Source organism: Nycticebus coucang, chromosome 6 (assembly GCF_027406575.1).
Source record: "Nycticebus coucang isolate mNycCou1 chromosome 6, mNycCou1.pri, whole genome shotgun sequence".
Lineage (NCBI taxonomy): Eukaryota > Metazoa > Chordata > Mammalia > Primates > Lorisidae > Nycticebus > Nycticebus coucang.
In genome coordinates this window covers 116,738,568-116,764,798 of record NC_069785.1, presented here as the reverse complement: position 1 = coordinate 116,764,798, position 26,231 = coordinate 116,738,568, and the positions used below count along the sequence as shown (strand labels likewise).

Sequence of the window (26,231 nt, the reverse complement as noted above, 5' to 3'; positions counted from 1 at the left end):
ACAGCTTGTTTAATTTAATTTGCTAATATTGTAAAATATAGGCCAGGTACTAAACATAGGACAATTTAGGTGAAGTGATTGACAGTCTTTACAAGCTCCCTAATACTGATAGCTGATAGCCTGTGTTGAATTTTTACCATCTGTGGTAAAATGTAATTTTTTGTAATATGTAATACAAAATACGTACATAATACAAAATGTAAAATTTTGTAATAAATTCTTTTTTTTTTTTTTTTTTTTTTTGTAGAGACAGAGTCTCACTTTATGGCCCTCGGTAGAGTGCCGTGGCCTCACACAGCTCACAGCAACCTCCAACTCCTGGGCTTAAGCGATTCTCTTGCCTCAGCCTCCCGAGTAGCTGGGACTACAGGCGCCCGCCACAACGCCCGGCTATTTTTTTTTTTGTTGCAGTTTGGCCGGGGCTGGGTTTGAACCCGCCACCCTCGGCATATGGGGCCGGCGCCCTACTCACTGAGCCACAGGTCAAATGTATTTACTTTAAGAACGTCCTTTGTGGGCGGCGCCTGTGGCTCAGTCGGTAAGGCACCGGCCCCATATACCGAGGGTGGCGGGTTCAAACCCGCCCCGGCCAAACTGCAATCAAAAAATGGCCGGGCCTTGTGGCCGGCACCTGTAGTCCCAGCTACTCGGGAGGCTGAGGCAAGAGAATCGCTTAAGCCCAGGAGTTGGAGGTTGCTGTGAGCTGTGTGAGGCCACGACACTCTACCGAGGGCCATAAAGTGAGACTCTGTCTCTACAAAAAAAAAAAAGTCCTTTGTTCTGATACCACAGTCTTCCTTTTTTTTTTTTTTTGGTAGTTAAGTTTCATGAGAAAAATGTAAAGATTTTAATGTCCTTACTTGGTAAAATGTAAAGTTGTCCATTCAGTGTTTAATCTCTTCCTCATTTCATTATTGCTATTATCATTTTTAATAGTCCATTAAATCCAAAAGTCTGAGAAATACTCATCTAATCCTGTCCCAGCCTTCACATTATATGATTTCTAAACAGGTGGTTTTCCACCCAATTCTTAAAATATTTACAAGAAAAATGATTTCACCTAATGCATAAATGCTTTCATCAGATTAAGAGAACACCATGGACATTTTATTTTATTATTTAATCTTATTTCTGTTGAATAAGAGAAAGGGATAAAAATAAGTGAGAGATCATGAGAGTTGCAGTTATCTAGAGATGTAAAACATTCAAAAGGCTATAATCATAATCTCATTTAATCTTTAAAAACAATTCTATGAACATGGTAACAGTTGGGTTGTTCTGTACCAAAGAAAAAGTTCTTTGTCCCAAAACTTAGAAATGTGTAAATTCTGCATTCTGTATCTTTACAAATGTTGAAAACTCATTGGCAATTGGCCATTTAAAATTAGAACTTTGACCAGGGTGGTGGCTCACCACTGTAATCACAGTACTTTAAGAGGCCATAGTGGCAGGATCACTTGACACCAGGAGCTCAAGAACAGCTGGGGAAACATAGCAAGACCCCCATTTCTACAAAATTTTAAAAATTAAACTAAAATTAGAGTTTGTTTAGTGCTCTGCTTCTGATCACTGTTGGACCCCACTTTATGCTTTCATGTTTACTGGCCATCTTGGCCACTACAGCTGGAGGATGAAAACTGGCTATTTCAAATTCATTAATGTGTGTGTTCTTATCATATACCTCTTAAATGTGCTATTGTTTTTCTTTTGATAGTTACCACATAAAGCACCTAATCACTATGCCATAGACTGCCTTTGTAACTGCTATGGACACGATGTTTTAATGACTTATGTGATGAAAACCCTATCTTGTTTTAAAAAGGAAACAAACCAAACAAAAAACAACCAGCTGCTGGGGTAGGCATTTTGTTTCCTAACTCTGGAATCCCTCCGTTTTCGTACCATTTCTCTACTGGCAATTCCCTTGCCAGCAAAGTAATACAATTTAATGTATGTGAAATTCAAGAAAAAAATGCCTTAGAAATTTTGTTTCTGTTCATCTACTTTCAAGGCTATGATATTTATTCTCTGCTCTTCTAAAGTTACATTTTAAAAGACTGTTTTTAACAAGTTGAACATAAGCCCTAAAAATATGTATACTTAAATCACATTTCAGATATTTTAAGTCAGAACTATGTCACCTTTCTAGGAATAGAAACTTTTAACACTGGAAACTGCAAATAAATATTTGTTCTTGTATCAGAATTTTAGCATCCCTCCCCTCAAGTTTACTTTCTGTTACAGAAAATAAAATTCTACTGATGGTATGTATTGCATGTGGCTTGCATGTGAAGTACATGTTTTATGAAAATGGACTTCTGTTCTAGTGAAAAGTAAATCTTTGTTTCGAGAACACGAAGGCCAGGGGAAAAAGAAAAAAGTAAATCTCAACTGTCCTCTGACACCATGTTCTGCTGGGGAGGGAGGGCCAGTCCTGAACAAGGTCATAAAGTAAAAGAAAATATTTTGCAATGTGTTCTTTTAAAAAAAAAAACAAAAAACCCTACATTTTAGAAACACTTTAGCTGTTATGATAACATTGTAGATTGGTTATTCAGCACTGTCAGATTTTTAAAAGTTTTATGCTGAGGGTGACCAGAAAGTCTGATCCCTGAAAGACTGAAGTGAGAAAAGATGTTTGTAGTGGACTAAGCAGGTGCTTTTTAAAGTATTTGGATATACTTCAGAGAGAGGTTTTGGAAGTTTCAAGACCCCAACTTCCACAGAATAAAAGATTTCATTAAAATAGTAATTTTACATTAAAAGAAACATTCCTGTTCTCACCTACTTTGTTTCGAGTTCTACTGCCCTAGCCGAGAAGGCAGGTCCAAGGCGGGCCCAAGGCGGGCGCCTGCAGCAGTCTCCTCCCTCCACCCTCTTCCTCATTCCCTCGGCTCCCTCCTCCACTGACTGCTGGAACCCCACATGCCTTTTGCGTTCCAGGCTGCCTACTGCGGCTGGGCTGCCAAAAGGGCTGCTACCTGCAAAGATTTACGTGCTTCCTGAAAGGAAAGGGACCTCAATTCTTCCAGCGCTTCCTCTTGCAAGAAACTCTTCAGCACAGGTAAGAAATATCGTTCCTCTATATTGGGAAACCCAGGCAGGTATGGCACTTAGAGATAAAGAAGCTAGAAAAGGGACTGAGAGGAAGTCCTCTGCCATGATTATCATGGACAGTCAGTACAAACCTAAGGAACATAAGCAGAGTCAGAGTAAAACTTCTTGTCTTTTTTATCAACTATGTTAGAGTATCTATCACCTTAGAGCAGAGATTCTGAAACTTTCTGCTCTCATGACCCCTTTGTATTTTAGAAATTATTGAAGCCCTGAAGAGTTTTGTTTCTCTAGCTCATATACTGTGTTACTGAAATTTAAATGTTTATTTAGCAAATTATTTTAAAATACCAATACACACATCACATGTTAGCATAAATTACATTTTTAATTAAAGATAACTATGTATTTCAGAAAAAAATCTAGTGTAAAGAATGATACTGTTTTTCCTTTTTACTAATCTTTTAAATAGCTGGCTTTTTACAAGACAAACGAGCTGGATTCTCATCTGCTTTGCATTCAGTCTTTTGCAATTTCACACAGAAGGTAGCCTCTGGCAAACTATGTTGTACACTCATGAAAGAATAAGAGTGAAAAAGAAAATGACGTCTTAGAATGAGTAGAAAATGGCTTTTACTTTGTCAACCCCCTGAGAATTGCTGCTTTAGAGTGATAAAATAAATAAGCTTCTCTTTGAAGGGAATCTTGACTTGGAATCAATTATATTAAAAGTAAATAAAAAATTTCCATAATTGATGACCTTGTACAATCTGCAGCAACACCCTTGGTCTGGGTGACAATTGGATAATGTTGTTATATTCCCCCAGGAGACTTTCACGTCACTATAAGGAAATAAATAAATAGCTCTATTTTGAAGTGAATGACAAAAACTAAGATACTCTTAAATTCTCCTTTCTTGCCTGCATTTTAAGTTTCTATTACATCCTCCTTCAAAATATCTTTTATATCTGCAATGTTTTCCTATTACCTATGAGATTGAATTTACTCTTTTATGTGATTTCCAAGCCCTCCGTAATGGAACCCCACCTCACTTCGCATTCGCTGTAAAACAGCAGGACTGTTCCACTACAGGCCAAAGGTGGCTGCCTTCAGTCCACCCCTACCACGACATGCTTTTATCACATACATGCTCTGCCATGCCCTCTCCATCCGCCAGTGCTTAACCATTCCCATCTTTGTCTATTCAAATTTTAACATTCTTTGAAATTAAACCCAATTCTCCTTGTCAGACAAGGCCATTCCAACTACATCAGGTCCATTTTGGCTTTTTGTATTAAAGGTGTATTTAGCAGTTGATTGATTATACCTTTTATAATTAACTACCTCATGTTTTACTTTCTTCTACCCTCACCCTTTCTCCCTCCCCCACATGCACACATTCCTAATAAGATAGACAAGATTTTCACGGACAAAATGATTTGTGTAACTGAAACTTAGGTTTTTAATCTCGTCGCAGTCAAGAGACTACCTGCCTGATCTTAGGAAATCAGGTATGTCACACGGTCCCACATTTCATCCAATTCCTATTCCACAGAATGGCAATTCCACAGTAAGGATAAACATCATCATAGTTGCTTTTCAATTTCAAGGTATTTTTGACTTTTAATCTAATAGTATATTTGTAAACTCTTAGGCTTAACAAGGCCGGTTATATAATAAATATTCTGTAAATCTGGGTTGCCTTAGAGTCATGAAGAAGTGGTCATAGGGCATTCGCCACCACATACAAATGCTTCTCTACTTGCAGCTTTAACTACAGTCTAGAACTGCAGAATGCTGGAGCTGGAACAGACCTTAAAAAGGGACCCTGCAACTTCCTTGGTGTCCAAATGAGGAAACTGAGACCTTCAGAACGAAGTGACCTTCCCTAGGCAACATTAGAACTCATATGGCTTAATTCCAATATGAAATTCTACCATTGACTAGCCTCTGGCTAGTTTTCAAAGGCTTGTATAACTATTCGTTGTTTCAGAGAACTTATTGTCACTGCATACTCCTGGGAGGATCTTTCTGAGGTAGGGTATAACTCTTTTAAAAAAAGGGAAGTCTATAATCTCAGAATCTTAGTTGAAATAGTCAAGGTATTTTTATACAACTATAATTTTCATAGATTAAAGAAAACAAAGCAACATGGATGAGAAAGGAAAAGAGGAAAACTGAGGGGAGAGGGAATGGGGATGAGAACACAGCACAGTATAATCAATACATATAATTATAGATGTATTGAGACCTAACACAAAGGGTGGTAAGAAAATAAAAAACTGAAGAATTTAAAATAAACACATTGGCTCAGCGCCAGTATCACAGTGGTTACGGCACCAGCCACGTACACCGAGGCTGGCGGGTTAGAACCCAGCCCAGGCCAGCCAAACAACAGCGATAACTGCAACAAAAAATAGCTAGGTGTTTGGCAGGCACCAGTAGTCCCAGCTTCTTGGGAGGCTGAGGCAAGAGAATCACTTGAGCCCAGGAGTTTGCTGTGCACTCTACAGAGGGCAACAACATGAATCTGTCTCAAAAAAAAAAAGAATGACGAGGCTGAAACAAATTTGTCTCTCAGCTTCCCTGTTGACTGGCCTTGATTCACATTATTTTTCTCTTGGTGGAAGCTCCTCCTCTGACCTGAAAAATGCCTGCTTCTCTTTCAAAGCAGCCCAGTCATCACTTCCTCTCTTTCTCCAACACCACCAAACAGAAAGAGATGATCTTTTGTAAATCCAGTCTTACAGCATTCATTACACTATTTATGTCTTTCTAGCCTCTGAGTCACTGGAGATTCATTTGTGTCAGTTTCATCAGCAGCTAGCCCCATTCCTGATGTATAGGTGCTCCAGAATTAATTGATGAATGAGTTCAAATGTTGTGCAATACTATGACTGTCCTTCTATAAATCCATGTACTCTTTGACCAAATACAAAAGTAAACACTAGTAATTTATCCCAATTCCTGCCTATCCTGCTTGGTAAATTTCAGTTTCATACCTATGTGTGGATTACAAGGTATTAAAGCTTATAGATGTAGCAAAGACATGGAATATATACACAAAGGAATACTATTCAGCCATAAAAAAGAACAAAATCATGTCTTTTGCAGCAACACGGATGGAACTGGAGGCCATTATCTAAAGGGAAACAAGTTAGATACAGAAAGACAAATAACATTATCTTAAATGAAACAACTGAGACACAGAAAGGCAAATACCATTGTGATAAGTGGAATACCTCAGACACAGAAAGAGATCACATATTCTCACCGGTAAGTGGGAGTTAACAATACATACGCACAGATAGAGAGTGTACAGTGACAGACAGCGGAGACTCAGAGGGTGGGGAGGTGGGAGTGTGATGAAGAATTACTTAGTGGGGCAGCGCCTGTGGCTCAAGGAGTAGGGTGCCAGTCCCATATGCCAGAGGTGGCGGGTTCAAACCCAGCCCCAGCCAAAAACCAAAAAAAAAAAAGAATTACTTAGTGAATGCAATGTACATCATTTAAGTGATGTATACAATAAAAGTCCTGACTTGACCACTGTGCAATCTATGCGTGTAATAAAATTATGCTTGTACACCGTAACTTTATACAAATAAATAAAGTTTGTAGAGAAGACCATGTTAGCAATTATCTCGCCAAGTGACAACTAGTTGAAACATAGAGTCCCTCCTAGATTAACAAATGCCTACCTTCTCAGTTAATTCAGTTAATAACTGCATTCTGACATTGATAACAGGCTGGTGTTAAATGACGAAGCCAGAAAGGTGAATACAGAAAATACCCCTAAAAGACCACACAATTTAGTCATTATAGTTCTGATTTTTAATGCTAAAGTTGGTTTGGGTTTTGAAAAAAAAGTATTTAGACTTACCTCAGCACCCATTTTATCCTTTGCTATTACTTTTTTCCCCTCAGAGTCCTCCTTATCCCCTCCTTTAAAAAAGTAGTGATAATTCTGACTTGTGAATTTAAATTTATTTTACATTTGTATTTTATTTATTATTTTACCTAAATAAAATAAACTGTCCACATTTGGATGTCTACAGGGAACTCAACCTAGGTAAAACTAGGTTAAATAGCTACCAACTAACAAATATTTTGGAATAGCTTACTTTGGATTAAGTTTTTTCAACTGACTTTTCATTTCCTGCTTATTATAGCATACATTCTTGGCCTCAGTTCTCTATCTATGAGCACAAATTTATAAATACTCCCATTAACAACTGTGACCCAACCAACTTCCTGAGTGCCCCAACCATAACTACCCGGGGGGTCCGAGGCACTACTGAATTCTAGAGTAGCACTTCCTGGTCATTCTTGTGGCAAGGGCAATCTGGTGAACACTGTAGACTCCTTCTCAGAATAATGTTTTTGCCTACATAAAATTAAATCCTTAGCCTTAGAAAGGAAATTGATTCTATTAAAATAGTTATCAAAAAATTAAAAATTTCGTTATAGTATATATAAAGTGTGCAAAAAATGTAACCACATTTTAAGAAAGGAAAAAATTGAATTAAACTCAACATATACCAATAACAAAAGATGACTGTAAGTCACATTGAGCACCTCTTGTAATTCAGGAAGTCAAACATGACTTGAGTATTACAAATTTAATACAATGTTTTCCTTTCTTAAAATGTATATACATATTTTTGACACCCTCTATATATGCTTTTTATCAACACATTAAGATCTTCTGGTGAGATTAATGATTTCTGTAATTTCTGATTAATAATGAGTTTAACCCGTATTTCAAGATCTCTTCAACAATTGCAACACAATAGGAAATATGTATTTCTATTAGCGACAGAGTTGTAGGTACTACTACTAATAAATACTGTGGTTTGTTTCCTACAAGTTACAATGGAGAGAATCCTAAATTTCAGTTGAAGGTTCATGAAAATAAGGCCTGTTGCGGTAGCTCTTATCCTAGCACTTTGTGAGGCCAAGGTAGGAGGATTGCTTGAGGCAGGAGTTCCAGGCCAGCTTGGGCAACATAATGAGACCCTGTCTCTACCAACAACAACAACAAAAAAAAAAATTAGCCAAGTATAGGGGTAGGTAGGCGCGTATAGTCCCAGCTACTTGGAAGGCTGAGGTAGGAGAATCACTAGAGCCCAAGAGTTTTGGCCCAGCCTGGGCAAAAAAGTGAGACCCTGTCTCAAAAAAAAAAAAAGTCAATTCTGAATGAGGACAATTAATGACCTAGTACATAGTGGGGGGGTGGGCAAGGGGAGAGCAGTGACAGGGAAGGAAGGAGGAAGAGGATGGGGGGTCACAGTGTGGGGGACACCTTTTGGGGGCAGGACACAATTATAAGAGGAACTTTATCTAACAGATGCTATCAATGTAATCCGGTTCTTTATACTCAATGAATCCCCAACAATAAAAAAAAAAAAAGTGAAAATACGTAATATTTTTCCCATCCAAGTTCACAGTGGATTTAGAACTCCCACTTCTCACTCCATGACAAAATTCTGGAAGAACACACCACATTGAAATGAAGTGGAATGGGACAGAGGGAAAGAGAAAAAAAAAAAAACGAATTTTAATTTTTTCAAATCCTGTATCATTTGATTCTTTTACAGCAAGATTGTATTTATGTATTACTTATGTGAAAAACATAACATAGTCTAGACTCTGTATCAAAAGCTGCTGCTGCTCAGAGGAGAAGGAAAACCATCAAATTCTAGAGCCCTTCAGCCTTTCCCACCCTGCCCCTGCCCCAAGATGGAAAGACCACTTTTATCATTGCTTCTCTTTAGCATTCTGACAGTGAAGTCACAAACCTTCAGCCTCTCACTCACAGGAGCCTATTGGTATAAGACAAGGGTGGAACCATTCCCTCATTACAGGACAGGTTTATTTCCAGCATCCTTTCCAGATGCAGCTATATTTACATTGATAATATATTTCTCTAAGGAATACTAAAATGATAAGCTTGGCGCCCATAGGTCAGTGAGTAGGGCCCCAGCCACATGCATTGAAGGGTAGAGCCCAGCCCAGGCCTGCCAACCAACAATGACAACTGTAACCAAAAAATAGCTGGGTGTTATGTCAGGCCCCTGTAGTCCCAGCTACTTGGGAGACTGAGGCAAGAGAATCTCTTAAGTGCAAGAGTTTGAGGTTACTCTGAGCTGTGATGGCAGGGCCCTCTACTGAGGGTGACATAGTGAGACTCTGTCTCAAAAAAAAAATAAATAAAATAATAATTAAGTTCAATAGTGGTCCACTTATCTACCCTTTGTAATATTGTTTAAGGAGAAAATGCTTTCTCAATTCCAAGTATCTGATTGTTTGTGAGAGGACATTTAAACATGGATATTCACAGGCTGAAACTCCTAGCATTTATCAGCTGTCCAGTTTTTTCATCAGCATATTGGGTGGTAAACCGAATTCTGAATTTTGAGGTAGCCCAAGGCAGTAGTAAAAGGTTCCTTTAATGTAAAAGATACAATCATGGCCTCTTAACAAACAACTCTTTGCTTTCATTAGGAATAAAGATGGCTGCTGAAATAGTGGACAACAACTGCATCGACTTCATCGACTTTGTGGCGATGAAATTTATTGACGATACACTTTACTTTATAGGTAAGTCTAAAGCCAAACACCAGGTGCAGAGAAATGTATTCAACTAGAAAAGATGTGGGGTGAACTATTAAATGACTCTTTTTCATCACCAAATTCCATTGTCATGTTTATGACAGTGAGTAGAGCACCAGCCACATATACCGAGGCTGGTGGGTTCAAGCCCGGCCCGGACCTGCTAAACAACAACAACAAAAATAGCTGGGCACTGTGGCAGGCATCTGTAGTCCCAGCTACTTGGAAGGCTGAGGCAAGAGAATCACTTGAGCCCAAGAGTTTGAGGTTGCTGTGGGCTGTGATGTCATAGCACTCTACCAAGGGAGACAAAGTGTGATTCTGACTCAAAAAAAAATCGGACAAGTAAAAATTGATTCTTATGATTAATCTTACAGGAGCAGTTTGGCTTCATTTGAAAGCTTTCTATGTACCCTGTTTCCCCGAAAATAAGACAGTGTCTTATTTTAAGGTGTGCTCCCAAAGATGCGTTAGGTCTTATTTTCAGGGGACATCTTATCTTTCCTGTAAGTAGGTCTTATTTTCGGAGGATGTCTTGTTTTCGGGGAAACGGGGTAGTTCTTAGTGACTTTACATGTAAGCAATAAATTTCAGAGTAAAATCCATCACTTTATAAAATTTTCTTTTAGCTACATATTGAAACTCATAAATCCTTTAAGTTTTACATCTTAGTTATCTGAAAACACACTAATCTGATTGATTGAGCTTCATTTTATGGGCCTTTCAAATGATTCTATAATAGTCTGATGAAAGCCCATAAAGACCATCACCAGTAAAATAGGAGTTAAAGAATAGAGATTAGCAGAGAAGAATAATGAAAGGGTAAGGTGGGAGGAAATTCTGAGTTCAAAAATAGAATTTAACATATTTTGCATCTCTTTTTTTCTCCTCTAGCTGAAAATGATGGTAAAGTATGAATGTATTTCTCTTTCTTTGCAAAGTAAGTAGTTGCTTGAGACACATCATTGTCAGGGAGGAGCAATCGTCCACCTGATACCAGGCTATCTGGGAAGCCAGTCTGACCTCAGAAGGATGTGAACACAACAGCACAACCTTGGAATGAAGATGACCAGAAGAGATCCAAAGAAGAGCCTCTAGTCAAAAATACTTCTCTATGCCTTAGGAAATTCTCTAGCTTTTAGAATCTACAGAACAGACATTGCCTGTCGCATATGTCCTAAGATTATCAGGGCGTCATGGGTTCTCTGGAGGGCATAGGAAAAGGGGAATGAAGCATAAAAATTATCCAAAATCAGTAATATCTTCCTTGTTCAACCTCTTCCAGAAATGTTTTGCAAAGAAGCCTGGGAGGCCCTCGGGGGGGGTGGGAGGGAGGGAGAATCTTGAAGTAAAGGAGATGAGGATGAATGGGGCAAGCAGACTACATTCAAAGGCCAAGGTCTAAAACTGTGGCACTTATGAAGAGTTAAGAGTAATTCAGAATAGGAGCAGGGCGAGAGTAAGAGAATGATGAGAGAAGCTAGAGTGATGAATACGGCATCATCAAGACATTCTCTTATTCCAAGATAATTAGAAGTAATAGGGGGATTCATTAAACATAACACATATATGTATTAGTGAGGATACAGATTAGTCTGTTGTAACAAGGACATTCAAAATTACAGTTAACTTAATAAGATAAAAAGTTTTTCCCTCCAGTAGTCTAAGTAAGCAGGTCAGGGACAGGAAGGCAGGATGCCTGGTGATGTTGGGATCTCAGGTTTCTTCAGTCTTGTTACTCCATCCTCCCCCAGCAATTGATCCCATTCACATAGTTGAAAATTATTATACTTTCTGGGTCATTATCTGAGTTATCAAGAAAGGCTCAGACAGGAGGAAAAAATATAGGCCCATTCCTTTCAAAGTCTTGACTTGAAGTTGTGCACACCAGTGCTCCCCATATTCCATTGACTAGGACATAGTCATGTGGCCACATCAAGTACATCAAAATCTAGAAAACATCCTTATTCTGGATGGCCATGTGCCTCTTCAAAATTCAGAGATAATGTGATTCTATTTTTTTAAAAATCCCTCTGGTTTCAGCATAAGGAATTGATGGTTGGAGGGCATAAAAAGAGAGACGCTAGTTAGGCTATTTTTCAGTCCCTATAAGACATAATGGTGACGTGAATTAAGGTAGGCACAGTGGAGTGCTGATGAAGAGCTGTGAGTGGATTTTGGAAATACTTGAAAGAATCGACAGGACGTGATTTGGGGTTGGATTTGGAAGATGAGGGAGAGGAAAGCGGAAAAGATGATGCCCACGTTTTCACGTAGTCAGTGTATACCATTCAGTGAGAGAGGAAATCCAGGAGCTAGAGCAAGGGGTGGGGTGTGAAAAAGAGGGAGATGAACTTGGTTTGGACCTCGAGGTATCAGTGGGACATCGTAGTTCAATAAACTCTCTGAAATACAGTTCTGAGCTCAGGACAAAAATCTGGACTAAAGATAGGGATGTAGAAGGTTTATGCATGGAAATAGCAGCCAGAAGGGGTTTACCGAGTGACAGAATAAAAGTGAAGTACTAAACTCTGGAGAAAGTGAGGCTCACAAAGAACAGAGAGCAGGGCGGCGCCTGTGGCTCAGTCGGTAAGGCGCTGGCCCCATATACCGAGGGTGGCGGGTTCAAACCCGGCCCTGGCTGAACTGCAACAAAAAAATAGCCGGGTGTTGTGGCGGGCGCCTGTAGTCCCAGCTGCTCGGGAGGCTGAGGCAAGAGAATCGCGTAAGCCCAGGAGTTGGAGGTTGCTGTGAGCTGTGAGGACACAGCACTCTACCGAGGGCCATAAAGTGAGACTCTGTCTCTACAAAAAAAAAAAAAAAAGAACAGAGAGCAGATCTTCCCCCAAAGGGAAGAAGGTGAGCCGAGAGAAGGCCACAGACTCCTAGGAGAACATTTCAAGACAAAGGTGACAGGCCCTGTGTTGAATTTTGCAGCCTTGAAAATCAAGAGCCAGAAAAGATCTATTAGCATTAGCAGCAGGATGTTTGATGATCAGGGCAAAAGCAGTTTGGTGGAGAAACGGAGGCAGAGGCAGACTGCAATGAGTAGACGAATCCATAAATAGGAAGCGAGGAAATGGTACAGACAATTCTCGCCAGAAGCTTGGCTATTAAGAGGAAGAGAGAAACAAGGCTGTCGCTGCCAAGTGAGATGGGGTTGATGGAGGTGTTTTAAACCTCAAAATGAAGAGCCTCATGCTTTTCTGATTATTACAACTAATTCAGGCAATGAAGAAATCAGAACACTCAGAAAAGTAAAAACATGAAAGTCACCCAGAAGTAAAGCACACATTTTTGGTGTGCTTTTTCTGTACTTCTTTCAGTATGTGTGAGGGCTGTCCAGAAAGTATCCAGCTGTGCACTATGAAGAATGAAAGCAGGTGGGGGATGCTTCCCTAACAGCCTTCGCATATATTTACACAGAAATGCTTATATTTGTATCAAAAGGGATTGTATTATAGCTAAGCTGCTTTTTCCTGTTAGTAATATATAAGGACATCATTCTATGGCAATGAATAATTGCAGTTATATTGAATTCATCATATTCCACAGTAAGCACATATCAACATTTATATAGTCAATCCCCAATTGATAATTTGTTCCCAAGTTATTGTTATCATTACCAGTGTTCCCATAAGCATTTTTGTACAAATATGTTTACCCATTTGTCTGATTGTCTTTACGATAAAACCCAGGAAGTAGAATTGCTGTATTGATAGACAGGAGGGGATGATTGGTAAATCAAGATTCAGTTAAGGGTACGTGCAAAGCACAAATGGGATCTGCCTGTGAGACCAGAAGGGACACCTTCTGCACATTTTCCTCGGGACAAGCCAGAGGAAATAACTGGTGGTGCAGTGAAGTTTGCAAGTGAAGTAGCAAGAAATGATTTGCTGAACGTGAAAGCAGAGGTGATGTTGTACAAGTCCTGAAGATAGTAAAGAAGATTTGACATTGCAGCTATGAACTATGGAAGCGAGTGCTGAACTGGAAAACATAAGCAAGATTGACAATAGATGTGCTTCCAATAGCGCCAATTTGCACATCTGTACAATTGCTCAGCAGCAGCACTCAGCAGCCAAGTTTGGAGTTTTGTAGCAGAAAGAGAAATGAGTCAGGGATTTAAGATACGGGCAAAATGGTAGACAAAATGACAACCCGTGAGGTCCCGCGGCACAGGGAAGGAAGGGGAGATGAGCAGAGGTTAGATGGGAAGTGCAAGAGTCAGGAGCCTGGAGAACATGCTGAAATCTAAGGACACGTGTAGTTGAATCAAAAGCATAAGAAAACTAAAAGGATAGGAGACTTGTCAGAAAGTTGAATTTTTGAAGTTAACTATTGAGAGGTAGAGTAGTTCTTAGTGGTAACAAGAAACTGAGTGCGCCCTTGGAAACAGGTTAAAAAACAGGAAACTTTATTGTAGCTGCTTCTGGAAAAGGAAATTGTAATGAATAGTTTTTGAAACTGAAACATATAGTATATCTGTTTTTTGATTTAAATGATTTTTTAATGAAATTTAATGTATATTGTAGAAAACCTGGAATCAGACTACTTCGGCAAACTTGAACCTAAATTCTCAATCTTAAGAAATTTGAATGACCAAGTTCTCTTCATTGACCAGGGAAATAAGCCTGTATTCGAGGATATGACTGATTCTGATTGTGAAGGTATTGTTTTTAATTTGCAAACATAGAAATGACTAGCTACTTACTTCCTCCCATTCCATTTTAGTACCTACATTTTTCTATGCTATACCCAGACCTTACATGAAAAGTCACGGGAGTAATATAATTTCACTTACAAGATAACTTGTAGGGCAACCACATTAGGGGTCATGTCACTCTGAGCCTACTTTTAGATCACCAATCCCCGCATTGTAACGGCATTAACTGTATAAAATCTCTCTAGTTGGATCATTAATTCCTAATTATTATAGCTAAAAATGCTAATAAGTATTTTCAAAACTGGAAATTAAAAATAGATACACATACATTTCAAATGAGCCCATCTTCCTCTAGAAACTTAGAGTGCTTTAGAAAATGACTGAATTGCCAGCAATGGTGACGATTGCCTGTAAGGTGCCTCTCCAGTTACTTCAGAGACTGAAGCAAAAGAATTGCTTGATACCAGGAATTCAAGGCTGTAGTGCAGTGCACTAAACAGCCACTGCACTCCAGGCTGGGCAACATAATGTGACTCCATCTCTAAAATTTAAAAAAAAAAAAAAAAGGCTGGGCAGGGTGGCTCACATCTGTAATCCTAGCACTCTGGGAGGCCAAGGTGGTGAATTTCTTGAACTCAGAAGCTGGAAGAGGGTCTCTAAAAAATAGCCAGGCGTGGTGGCAGGTGCCAATAGTCCCAGCTACTCAGGAGGCCTAGACAAGAGGATTGCTTGAGCTTAGTAGTCTGAGGTTGCTGTAAGCTATGACTCCAAGGCACTGTACTGAGGGCAACACAGTGATGCTCAGTCTCAAAAAAACTAATAATGATAATTAAGTTTATTGTGCCTTCCAATCTATGAATTCCAAATAGAGTTATAGGCTGAGTTGAAGCAATGACTGTGCATTCTTGAAATATACTGAATTCCTTACCCTAACAAATATATTTTCAATATTCTGTTTAACATTTAAAAGTTATTAATAATTTTTTAGAATTTGGAATATCTTCACAGTACTCTGAAAGGTGCTTTATTTGTGTTGTAATGAGCGTCTGACCAGCTAACTACCTGAACTCAGAGTGCAGAATTGGTGATGGTTCTATGAAGGACTATCCTGTGGTTAAATTTCCACAAATATTGCATTGCAAAATTTCTTCTAACTATTTTTCTCATTCATTATTGTTTATTTCAGCTAATGCATCCCAGACCAAATTACTCATAAATCTATATAAAGATAGCTTTGCTAGAGGTATGGCTGTAACCATCTCTGTGAAGTGTGAGAAAATTGCAACTCTCTCCTGTGAGAACAAAATTATTTCCTTTAAGGTAAGACTGAGCCTCACATTGCTTTTAGACATGTTAAAGGACAAAATTAGAAAACTCAATTATCTTCACTCCAAGCTTTTGCCTAAAACAGGAATAGCAAAAAGCAGAGAACCATTACTTTAAACCATTAAATGAATAGTTTAAACCATTAAAATGAATAGTTGCTGAAAATTATCAAACCCTTTACATGTTTTGATAACATTACGGTTTTTCTGAGCCTGTCATAGGGAAGAAGGGATACAACATTTGTTGCATAACCTGGGTCTTCTGAATAATCAATCTATAAATAAATAATAACATAGCTGGGCATGGTGGCTTACACCTATAATCCTAGCACTCTAGAAGGCCAAAGCAGGTGAATTGCTTGAGCTCAGGAGTTCAAGACCAGCCTGAGCAAGACTGAGACCCTGTCTGTACTAAAAACAGAAAAAAAATAGCTGGGCTTTGTGACAAGTACCTGTAGTCTAGCTAGTCAGGAGATTGAGGCAAGAGGATCACTTGACCCTGAGAGTTTGAGGATGCTGCGAACTATGATGATGCCATGGCACTCTACCCTGGGTGACAGAATGAGATTCTGTCTCAAAAAAAGAAATTTAAATACTAAAAAAATATAGAATATGGAGCAGCACCTGTGGCTCAGTGAGTAGTGCGCTGGCCCAATATACTGAGGCTGAAGGGTTCGAACCCACCCCGGCCAAACTGCAACACAAAAATAGCCAGGCCTTGTGGTGGGTGCCTGTAGTCCCAGCTACTCAAGAGGCAGAGGCAAGAGAATCGTCTAAGCCCAAGAGTTGGAGGTTGCTGTGAGCTGTGACACCACAGCACTCTACCGAGGATGAGAAAGTGAGACTCTGTCTCTAAAAATATATAAATATAATAGAATAAAAACATGAATTATTCATGTATATTTATTTGAGGATAACATATGACTTTACAGAATAAGTTCTGCTACATAGAATGAAGTTAATTATCCTTCTGTAAATCCACTACTTTTTGTAAATTATGATAATAACATTTTAATCCCTAATTGTTTTATTCCCACTCCTTAGCTTAGATGTAACCTTCAGCTTCCAGTTGACATGTTATTTTTAAGGTTAATCTAATTAAATACAATTAGTAAGATCAACTGTAAAAGAAATACTACAGTTACACCAAAACCAGGCATAAATTATTTCTGGCAACTACTTTTTCTCTATTATTCTCCATTATTATTCTCTATTATTTTTCTCTATTTATCAATTGTTTTTTTTTTGTTTTTTGTTTTTTTTTGTAGAGACAAGAGTCTCACTTTATAGCCCTCGGCAGAGTGCCATGGCATCACACAGCTCACAGCAACCTCCAACTCCTGGGCTTCAGCGATTCTCCTGCCTCAGCCTCCCGAGTAGCTGGGACTACAGGAGCCCGCCACAATGCCCAGCTATTTTTTGGTTGCAGTTCAGCCGGGGCCGGGTTTGAACCCACCACCCTCGGTATATGAGGCCGGCGCCTTACAGACTGAGCGACAGGCGCCACCCCTATTTAAACTACCATTAACTGTAGCTACAGATTTAGAAAACTTTCCTCCCAATAAGAGCAACTAAAGGATACTTATAATTTGACAATGCAAACAGGTGTGATGGCTCACGTCTGTAATCTAGCAGTCTAAGAAACTGAGGCAGGAGGATCACTCCAGGTCAGGAGTTCAAGACCAGCCTGAGCAAGAGTGAGACCCTGTCCTACTAAAAATAGAAAAACAAGCCAGGTGTTGTGGCAGGTGCCTATAATCGCAGCTACTCTGGAGGCTGAGTCAGGAAGCCCACTTGAGCCCAGGAGTTTGAGGCTGGGAGCTGAGCTGATCCCACAGCACTCTAATCTGGGCAGTAGAATAAGACTCAGTCTCCAAGAAAAAAAGGAATTAAGGAGAGATCAGTATTGACATATTGAAATTTTTTTCTTAACTCTTGGGAAGAAAAACTACTTTCATTCTGTCCAGTAATATGCTTCAAAATGAACTGCATATATATTCAGTTGCTCGTGTTCTGAAATAATTAGGTAATGTTGTTTTTTCTCTATAGGATATCAGTCCTCCTGATAGTATCAAGGAGGCAGAAAGTGACATCATATTCTTTCAGACGAGTCTTCCAGGACATGATACTAAGATGAGATTTGAGTCTTCATTATACAAAGGGTACTTTCTAGCCTGTAAAAAAGACAGTGACCTTTTCAAACTCATTTTGAAAAAAAAGGATGAACCTGGGGATAAATCTACAATATTCACTATTCAGGATAAAGACTAAATATTAACATTTTACAATGTGAAATTTCTGAGATTTTGTGTTTCTGAACAGTTGTAAGAGTTGATGAACCTGTACTTGTAGTGGTGAGATAAAAATAATAATGGCCTCAAAAAACACCATTGATAAATGAATAACCTTTCACAAAATTAAATTGACTCTCCCTTCTCTAAGTGAATAAAATATTTTTATAAAGTTGTAAAAAATGCATAGTATGAAAACACATTCTACATTGTTCTTTGGCACATAGAGTATACGCAATAGAATTGTTTTCGATCTTTTGGGTCATTGGTCCTAAAGACAAAATCAATTGATATTTACATTTTCTAATTCAAGATTTTTATAAGAGATTACTTCACTTGCTAAATTACTAACTTTTTTCTAAAGTCAGTATATCTTTAAAATTTAGGTGATCATGAATCCAGCAACATATGGATTATTTACTCTGTCCAAGTGGCATTTCATCCCAGGAATGCAAAGATGTCTTAACACCCTAAAATCAATTAACATAATATGCCATGTTAACAAAATGAATAAAAACTACAGTCTCACTTCAACAAATGCAGAAAAAGCATTTAATGAAATCCAATTCATAATAAAAATTCCTAATAAACTTGAAAGAGAAAACAACCTTCTCAACATGATAAAAGCATCTATGAAAAACCTACAGCTAGCATCATAGTTAATGGTGAAAATTTTAAGGAAACTCATTTCCCATAAGAACAGGAATAATGCAAGTATGCCAACTCTTGTAACTTCTATTCAAAATCATACTGGAGGTTCTAGCCAGTGCAAACAGACAAGAAAGGGAAATCAAAGACATCCAGATTAGAAAGGAAGTCTTTATTTGCAGACAACGTAGTTCTTCAATGTAGGAAATTCTAAGGAACACACACACCCCTGTTAGAACAAATACCCACATAACAAGTTCAGTAAGGACACAGATTACAAAATCCATATAAAAAAATACACTGAAAGCCAGGTGCAGTGGCAGTGGCATGTGCCTATAGTTCCAGCTACTTGGGAGGCTGAGGCAAGAGGATCACTTGAGGCCAGAAGTTAGAGACTGTAGTGCAGTGGTTCTCAACCTTCATAATGCCACAGCCCTTTAATACAGTTCGACCCACAGGTTGAGAACCACTGCTGTAGTGTACGATGATCATGCCTATGAATAGCTGCTACCTTCCAGTTTGGGCAACATATCAAGACTCTATCTCAAAAAAAAGTACATTGTATTTCTATTATATGAGCAATGAACAATCGGAAAATAAAATTAATAAAACAATTCCATTTACAATAGTATTTAAAACAAATACAACACAAATAAATTTAGAAGTGTTAAGACTTGTGCGCTGAAAATTTCTTTTTTTTTTTTTTTTTGTAGAGACAGATTTTCACATTATCGCCCTCAGTAGAGTGCCATGGTGTCACACAGCTCACAGCAACCTCCAACTCCTGGGCTTAAGCAATTCTTCGGCCTCAGCCTCCCGAGTAGCTGGGACTACAGGCGCCTGCCACAATGCCCGGCTATTTTTTTTTGTTGCAGTTTGGCCGGGGCTGGGTTTGAACCCGCCACCCTCAGTATATGGGACCGGCGCCCTGCTCACTGAGCCACAGGTGCCACCCAGTATGCGCTGAAAATTTCAAAGCATTGTTGAGGGAAATTAAAGATGATCTAAATAATTGGAGAGATAGTCATGTTCATAGGTGGAAAAACTCATTCAATGTTGTTAAGGTGACAGATATCCCCAAATTGATCTATAAATTAAACTCAATCTCCATCAAAATTCTAGCAGGCTTTTTACAGAGATTAACAAGCTGTACCCGAAATGTATATGAAAATGTGAAACACCCAGAATGGCCAAAAAATTTTTAAAGAACCAGGAGAATTTTTATTTTCTAGTTTTAAAACTTATTATAAAACAAAGTTATCAGCCCCATTTAGTACTAATATAGAGATAAATGCATATAGATCAAAGAGACAGATTTGAGAGTCCAGAAATAAGCCCATATATTTATGGTCAATCGATTTTTGACAAAGGTGCCAAGAGAATTCAATAGAGAAAGAAGAATCTTTCTGACAAATGGTGCTAAGATAATTGGATATCCACAAGCAAAAAAAAAAGATGAACTTAGACCCATACTTCACATCTTCTACAAAAATTAATTCAAAATGGACCAGATGCATTAATGTAGGAGCTAAAGCTACAAAACTTTTAGAATAAAGCACAAGAGAAAATGTTAAATTCTTAAAATGCCAGGAAGGCTATGTTAACCAGTGTGATGAAAATATGTCAAATGGTCTATAAAACCGTGTATGGTACCCCATGATTGCATTAATGTACACGGCTATGATTTAATAATAAAATAAAAAATTTTTCACAGACACCAGTGTGCCATGGCACATCGGTTGAAAATCATGGTTCTAGAGCTTTCCACAGAGGCTCCCATCCAGAAGGAGAGTTAAAGGACATAAATTTAGCAAGAAACGTGGTGGATTAGAGCTGCACCAAGAGAGAAGGTTGAAGAATGCACATCAACCCCTCTGAGTCAAGCTGCAACCCCAAGGATACAAACAAAAGGTACAAAATCCATCACCAAGCGGATGGGAGTCCCCTCCCCCATGAGAATGGCTTGGAGTACCCCATAAACAAACGAGCAAAGTTCAAAAGTCCTCCCATTAGACTCCACGAGAGAGACCCTATAAAAACTAGACCTACTTCCCCTACTAGGGTGCCATGGTGCTCTCCTGCCAGGCGTGAAACTGATATATTCTCTACCTGCAATTCTGAGTTCCCAGCACTCCCCTCCACTCTCACTCTGAGGTCTGGAGGCCTGTCCCCCAGGAATCCAGATTCTTAGGTGATTTATCAAGGGGTGTGGACAGGGCCTGGACTACAGCTGGTCAGTGCTGATTCTGCAGCACAGGAGTGAGGAGAGGACGGTTGGCTGAGAGGGAACCACGCCGAAGTGGCGGTGCCCTAAGGCACAGAGCAGCAGCTGTTTTTGGCAACAAGAGGGCTCACCCCTGGATATTTTGGAGTCACACCTCCTGTCTCTGGGCAACCAGAGGAGGCCGGGCATCTTCTCAGCTGGCAATCACTGGAACAGATCTGGGACAGAAACACATGCCCCGTGAGTCAAGGGTTTGCCTGAGGTGGTACCAGCTGGGGAGCATGGGGACTAGAAAATGCCTGCGCAGAGCCAGGAGATTCCCAGGGCAGGGCTGACCCAGAGGACCACTTTACTGAGCCTAAGACACACCCAGCCCCCAGGGGATCATCAGCCTAAACAAAGGAGGGCAGGCAGAGGCTGGAACTGACAGGTAATCATGCTGCAAATACAAACTACAGCTGAGACTGTACAGCAGCAGAGACAGGGCCTGAGGCACAGGTTCTGTGAACTCAAAACAGCTTCTCTTCTGCAGGGGAATTTAGCAGGGACAGACAAATTCCCGCAAAGTTGTTCTGTTCCGTCAGTAACATCAATCGGGGGCAGGGCTGGAACTGAGTGAACAGCCCCAGCCTCCCAAGGTTGTCAGGTCTCACCTCCCCCTGCTGGATACTGGCAGAGAGCAGCGGCCTGGCTGAGCAGACATAGATCTCCTTGTGATTCAAGTGGGTGCAAACCCCTGCAGTAGCCGCTCATTGGAGGCAACTGGTCACAGCCCTACGGGGTTATCAGTGACTGGGTGTGACAGAAGTGCAAGGTGGGGAAGGAGGCATCAACCTTCCCAGACTAATCTATTTGCTGGGTGGGTCCTCCTCACCTCATGGAGCACCGGAGCAAGTCGTATTTGAGTTGTCAGCAGACCCCTGCAATCTAATTGCCAGAGACCTTTTAAACTCTCCCACCTGAGACAGGTACTGACTGAGACAATTGATTTGTTCCTTGTGAACTGAGCCAATCGCCCAAGGACTATCCAAGTGGTGCCCTGGGTGTGTGGTTGTAGTAAGGTTTGATTTTTCTTTTCAAATTGTTACCTGCAGGGGGGCAGGGTGACTTAATTGCTGGTATTTCTCCACAGCTGAGACTTAAACCCAGAGTAACTGATTCACTAGGGTCAGACAGAGACCAGCTAAAAACGAGACAGAGCCACTTAGCCTCACCACACCAAACAGGTCCCCAATTTCTCAGGCCATACCACTATACGGGTCCTTGGCAAACCTCCAGGAGAAAAGTCAAACAGTGTAAAATAATCATGGGGCAGAATCAGAGGCAAAACTCTGGTAACATAAATAACCAGAGTAGGTCAACCGCCCCAAGGAAAGATATGGCAGATGTAACTGAAGATCCCATCCATAAACAGCTGGCCAAAATGTCAGAAATTGAATTCAGAATTTGGATTGCAAACAAGATTAATAGAATGGAGGAAAATTTGGAATTAGAAATTTGAGGAGCAATTCAAAAGTTGGAATTAGAAATTCAAGGAGAAATTCAAAAGTTGTCTCAACAATGCAATGAATTTAAAGACAAAACCACCAAAGATTTTGACACACTGAAACAAGAATTTGCAGTCCTCAAAGTTCTGAAAAATATAGTAGAATCCCTCAGTAACAGAGTGGAGCAAGCAGAAGAAAGGATTTCTGACATTGAAGACAAAGCATTTGAATACTTCCAAACTTTCAAAGAGAAAGAGAAATGGAGAGCAAAAGCAGATCATTCTCTCAGAGAGCTCTGGGATAATTCAAAGAAGGGTAATATCTGCCTCATTGGAATCCCTGAAAGCGATGAAGTGGCCTCGCAAAGCACACAGGCCCTTCTCTATGAAATTATGAAAGAGAATTTTACAGACATGCCAAAAGATTCTGAAATTCAGATAGCAGACAGTTTCAGAACCCCAACAAGATACAACCCAAATAAGACATCCCCCCGGCACATCATAATTAACTTCACTAAAGTTAATATGAAGGAGAAAATTCTGAAAGCAGCCAGACATAAGAAGTCCATTACCTACAAAGGGAAGACTATTAGAATGACTGCAGAACTCTCTGCTGAAACTTTTCAAGCCAGAAGAGGGTGGTCATCGACTTTTAATCTCCTAAAACAAAATAACTTTCAACCCCAGATCCTGTATCCAGCTAAACTGAGTTTCATTTATGATGGAGAAATTAAATACGTTAATGACATTCACATGTTGAAGAAATTTGCCATAACCAAACCAACTCTTCAGGATATTCTCAGACCTATCCTCCATAATGATCAGCCCAATCCTCTACCACAAAAGTAAACTCACTCAAAAATTTTTGATCAAACTCCAACTTCCACAGTGGTGAAAGGATTAAAAATGTCCACTGGACTTTCGAAAAACTCGATACCCAAAATTTTACCAGACTTATCAATATTCTCCATTACTGTGAACGGCTTAAACTGTCCTCTAAAGAGGCACATGTTAGCTGACTGGATACAAAAACTCAGGCCAGATATTTGCTGCATACAAGAATCACATCTTACCTTAGAAGATAAATATAGACTCAGGGTGAAAGGATGGTCATCCTTTCAGGCAAATGGTAATTAGAAAAAAGCAGGTGTTGCAATTCTATTTGCAGATACAATAGGCTTTAAACCAATAAAAGTAAGAAAGGATAAGAATGGTCACTTCATATTTGTTAAGGGTAATACTCAATATGATGAGATTTCAATTATTAATATTTATTCACCCAACCAGAATGTGCCTCAATTTATAAGAGAAACTCTAACAGACATGAGCAACTTGATTTCCTCCAGCTCCATAATAGTCAGAGATTTCAACACTCCTTTGACAGTGTTGGCTCCATCCTCCAATAAGAAGCTGAGCAAAGAAATTTTAGATTTAAACCTAACCATCCAACATTTGGATCTAGCAGACATCTACAGAACACTTCATCCCAACAAAACTGAATACACATACTTCTCATCAGCCCACGGAACATACTCCAAAATCAATCACATCTTAGGTCACAGTCTAATCTCAGTAAATTTAAAGGAATAGAAATTATTCCTTGCATCTTCTTGGACCACCATGGAATAAAAGTTGAACTCAGTAACAACAGAAATCTGCATACTCATACAAAAACATGGAAGTTAAATAACCTTATGCTGGGTCAGAGATAAGATTAAGAAGGAAATTGCCAAATTTTTGGAACAAAACAACAGTGAAGACATGAATTATCTTCACTGTCCAAGGCTGGGATACCTCAAAGGCAGTCCTAAAAGAGAAATTTATAGCACTGCAAGCTTTCCTCAAGAGAACGGAAAGAGAGAAACTTAACAACTTAATGGGAAATTGCAAGCAACTGAAAAAGGAACAACATTCCAACCCCAAACCTAGTAGAAGAAAAGAAATAACCAAAATTAGAGCAGAATTAAATGAAATTGAAAGCAAAAGAAGTTGGTTTTTTGAAAAGGTCAATAAAATAGATAAACCTTTGGCTAACCTAACCAGGAAAAAAAGAGTAAAATCTCTAATTTCATCAATCAGAAACAACAAAGATGAAATAACAACAGACTCCTCAGGAATTCAAAAAATCCTTAATGAATATTACAAGAAATTTTATCCTCAGAAATATGAAAATCTGAAGGAAATTGACCAATACTTGGAAGCACGTCACCTTCCAAGAGTTAGCCAGAATCAAGTGGAAATGTTGAACAGGCCTATATCAAGTTCCGAAATAGCATCAACCATACGAAATCTCCCTAAAAAGAAAAACCCGGGACCAGATAATTTCACATCAGAATTCTACCAAACCTTTAAAGAGGAACTAGTACCTATATTACTCAACCTGTTCCAAAATGTAGAAAAAGAAGGAAGACTACCCAATATGTTCTATGAAGCAAACATCACCCTGATCCCCAAACCAGGAAAAGGCCCAATAAGAAAAGAAAATTATAGACCAATATCACTAATGAATATAGATGCAAAAATATTCAACAAGATCCTAACAAACAGAATCCAGCAACACATCAAACAAAATATACATCATAACCAAGTCGGTTTTATCCCAGGGTCTCAAGGCTGGTTCAATATATGTAAATGTATGAATATAATTCAGCACATAAACAAATTAAAAAACAAAGACCATATGATTCCCTCAATTGATGCAGAAAAAGCTTTTGATAATATCCAGCATACCTTCATGATCAGAACACTTAAGAAAATTGGTATAGAAGGGACATTTCTTAAACTGATAGAGGCCATCTATAGCAAACCCACAGCCAATATCGTATTGAATGGAGTTAAATTGAAATCATTTCCACTCAGATCAGGAACCAGATAAGGCTGTCCATTGTCCCCACGCTCTTTAACATTGTAATGGAAGTTTTAGCCATCGCAATTAGGAAAGAAAAGGCGATCAGGGGTATCCATATAGGGTCAGAAGAGATCAAACTTTCACTCTTCACAGATGATATGATTGTATACCTGGAAAACACCAGGGATTCTACTACAAAACTCTTAGAAGTGATCAAGGAATACAGCAGCATCTCAGGTTACAAAATCAACATTCATAAATCGGTAGCCTTTATATATACCAACAATAGTGAAGCTGAAAAAACAGTTAAGGACTCTATTCCATTCACAGTAGTGCCATAGAAGATGAAATATTTGGGAGTTTATCTTACAAAAGACATGAAAAATCTCTATAAAGAGAACTATGAAACTCTAAGAAAAATAGCTAAAAATGTTAACAAATAGAAAAACATACCATGCTCATGGCTGGGAAGAGTCAACATTGTTAAAATGTCCATGTTACCCAAAGCAATATACAATTTTAATGCAATCCCTATTAAAGCTCCACTGTCATACTTTAAAGATCTTGAAAAAATAATACTTCGTTTTATATGGAATCAGAAAAAAACTCAAATAGCCACGACATTACTCAGAAATAAAAACAAAGCAGGAAGAATCATGCTACCGGACTTCAGACTATACTATAAATCGATTTATACTATAAATCGATAGTGATCAAAACAGCATGGTACTGGCACAAAAACAAAGAGATAGATGTATGGAACAGAATAGAGAACTAAGAGATGAACCCAGCTACTTATCGTTATTTGAACTTTGACAAGCCAATTAAAAACAGTGGGGAAAAGATTCCCTATTTAACAAATGGTGCTGGGTGAACTGGCTGGCAACCTGTAGAAGACTGAAACTGGACCCACACCTTTCACCATTAACTAAGATAGACTCTCAGTGGATTAAAGATTTAAACTTAAGACATGAAACTATAAAAATACTAGAAGAAAGTGCAGGGAAAACTCTTGAAGAAATCGGTCTGGGCAAGTATTTTATGAGGAGGACCCCCCGGGTAATTGAAGCAGCTTCA

General features: G+C 39.0%; 1 protein-coding gene across 3 annotated transcripts; it reads left to right on the top strand.

Moving 5' to 3' along the window:
- Positions 1-1,818: 1,818 nt before the first annotated feature.
- On the top strand, positions 1,819-20,066 carry IL18 (interleukin 18). 3 transcript variants are annotated; one of them, XM_053593716.1, is made up of 8 exons: positions 1,819-1,857; positions 2,944-3,064; positions 6,169-6,330; positions 9,559-9,654; positions 10,561-10,572; positions 14,202-14,336; positions 15,519-15,652; positions 17,707-20,066. In XM_053593716.1, exons 4-8 carry the CDS (start codon positions 9,567-9,569, stop codon positions 17,926-17,928), a joined length of 591 nt encoding a protein of 196 aa, XP_053449691.1. In that variant the 5' UTR covers positions 1,819-1,857; positions 2,944-3,064; positions 6,169-6,330; positions 9,559-9,566; the 3' UTR covers positions 17,929-20,066. The 3 variants fall into 3 exon arrangements, with proteins under 3 accessions (XP_053449691.1, XP_053449690.1, XP_053449692.1); XM_053593717.1 differs by lacking the exons at positions 1,819-1,857; positions 2,944-3,064 and adding an exon at positions 4,845-5,090; XM_053593715.1 differs by lacking the exons at positions 1,819-1,857; positions 6,169-6,330 and having other exon boundaries at positions 2,903-3,064.
- The last annotated feature ends 6,165 nt before the right edge of the window (positions 20,067-26,231 follow it).

Coding starts and splice junctions, on each gene's coding strand:
- IL18 (XM_053593716.1), top strand. CDS start 9,567: ATGGCTGCTGAAATAGTGGACAACAACTGCATCGACTTCATCGACTTT. Junction 14,337..15,518: donor GACTGATTCTGATTGTGAAG/GTATTGTTTTTA, acceptor TGTTTATTTCAG/CTAATGCATCCCAGACCAAA. Junction 15,653..17,706: donor ACAAAATTATTTCCTTTAAG/GTAAGACTGAGC, acceptor TTTTCTCTATAG/GATATCAGTCCTCCTGATAG.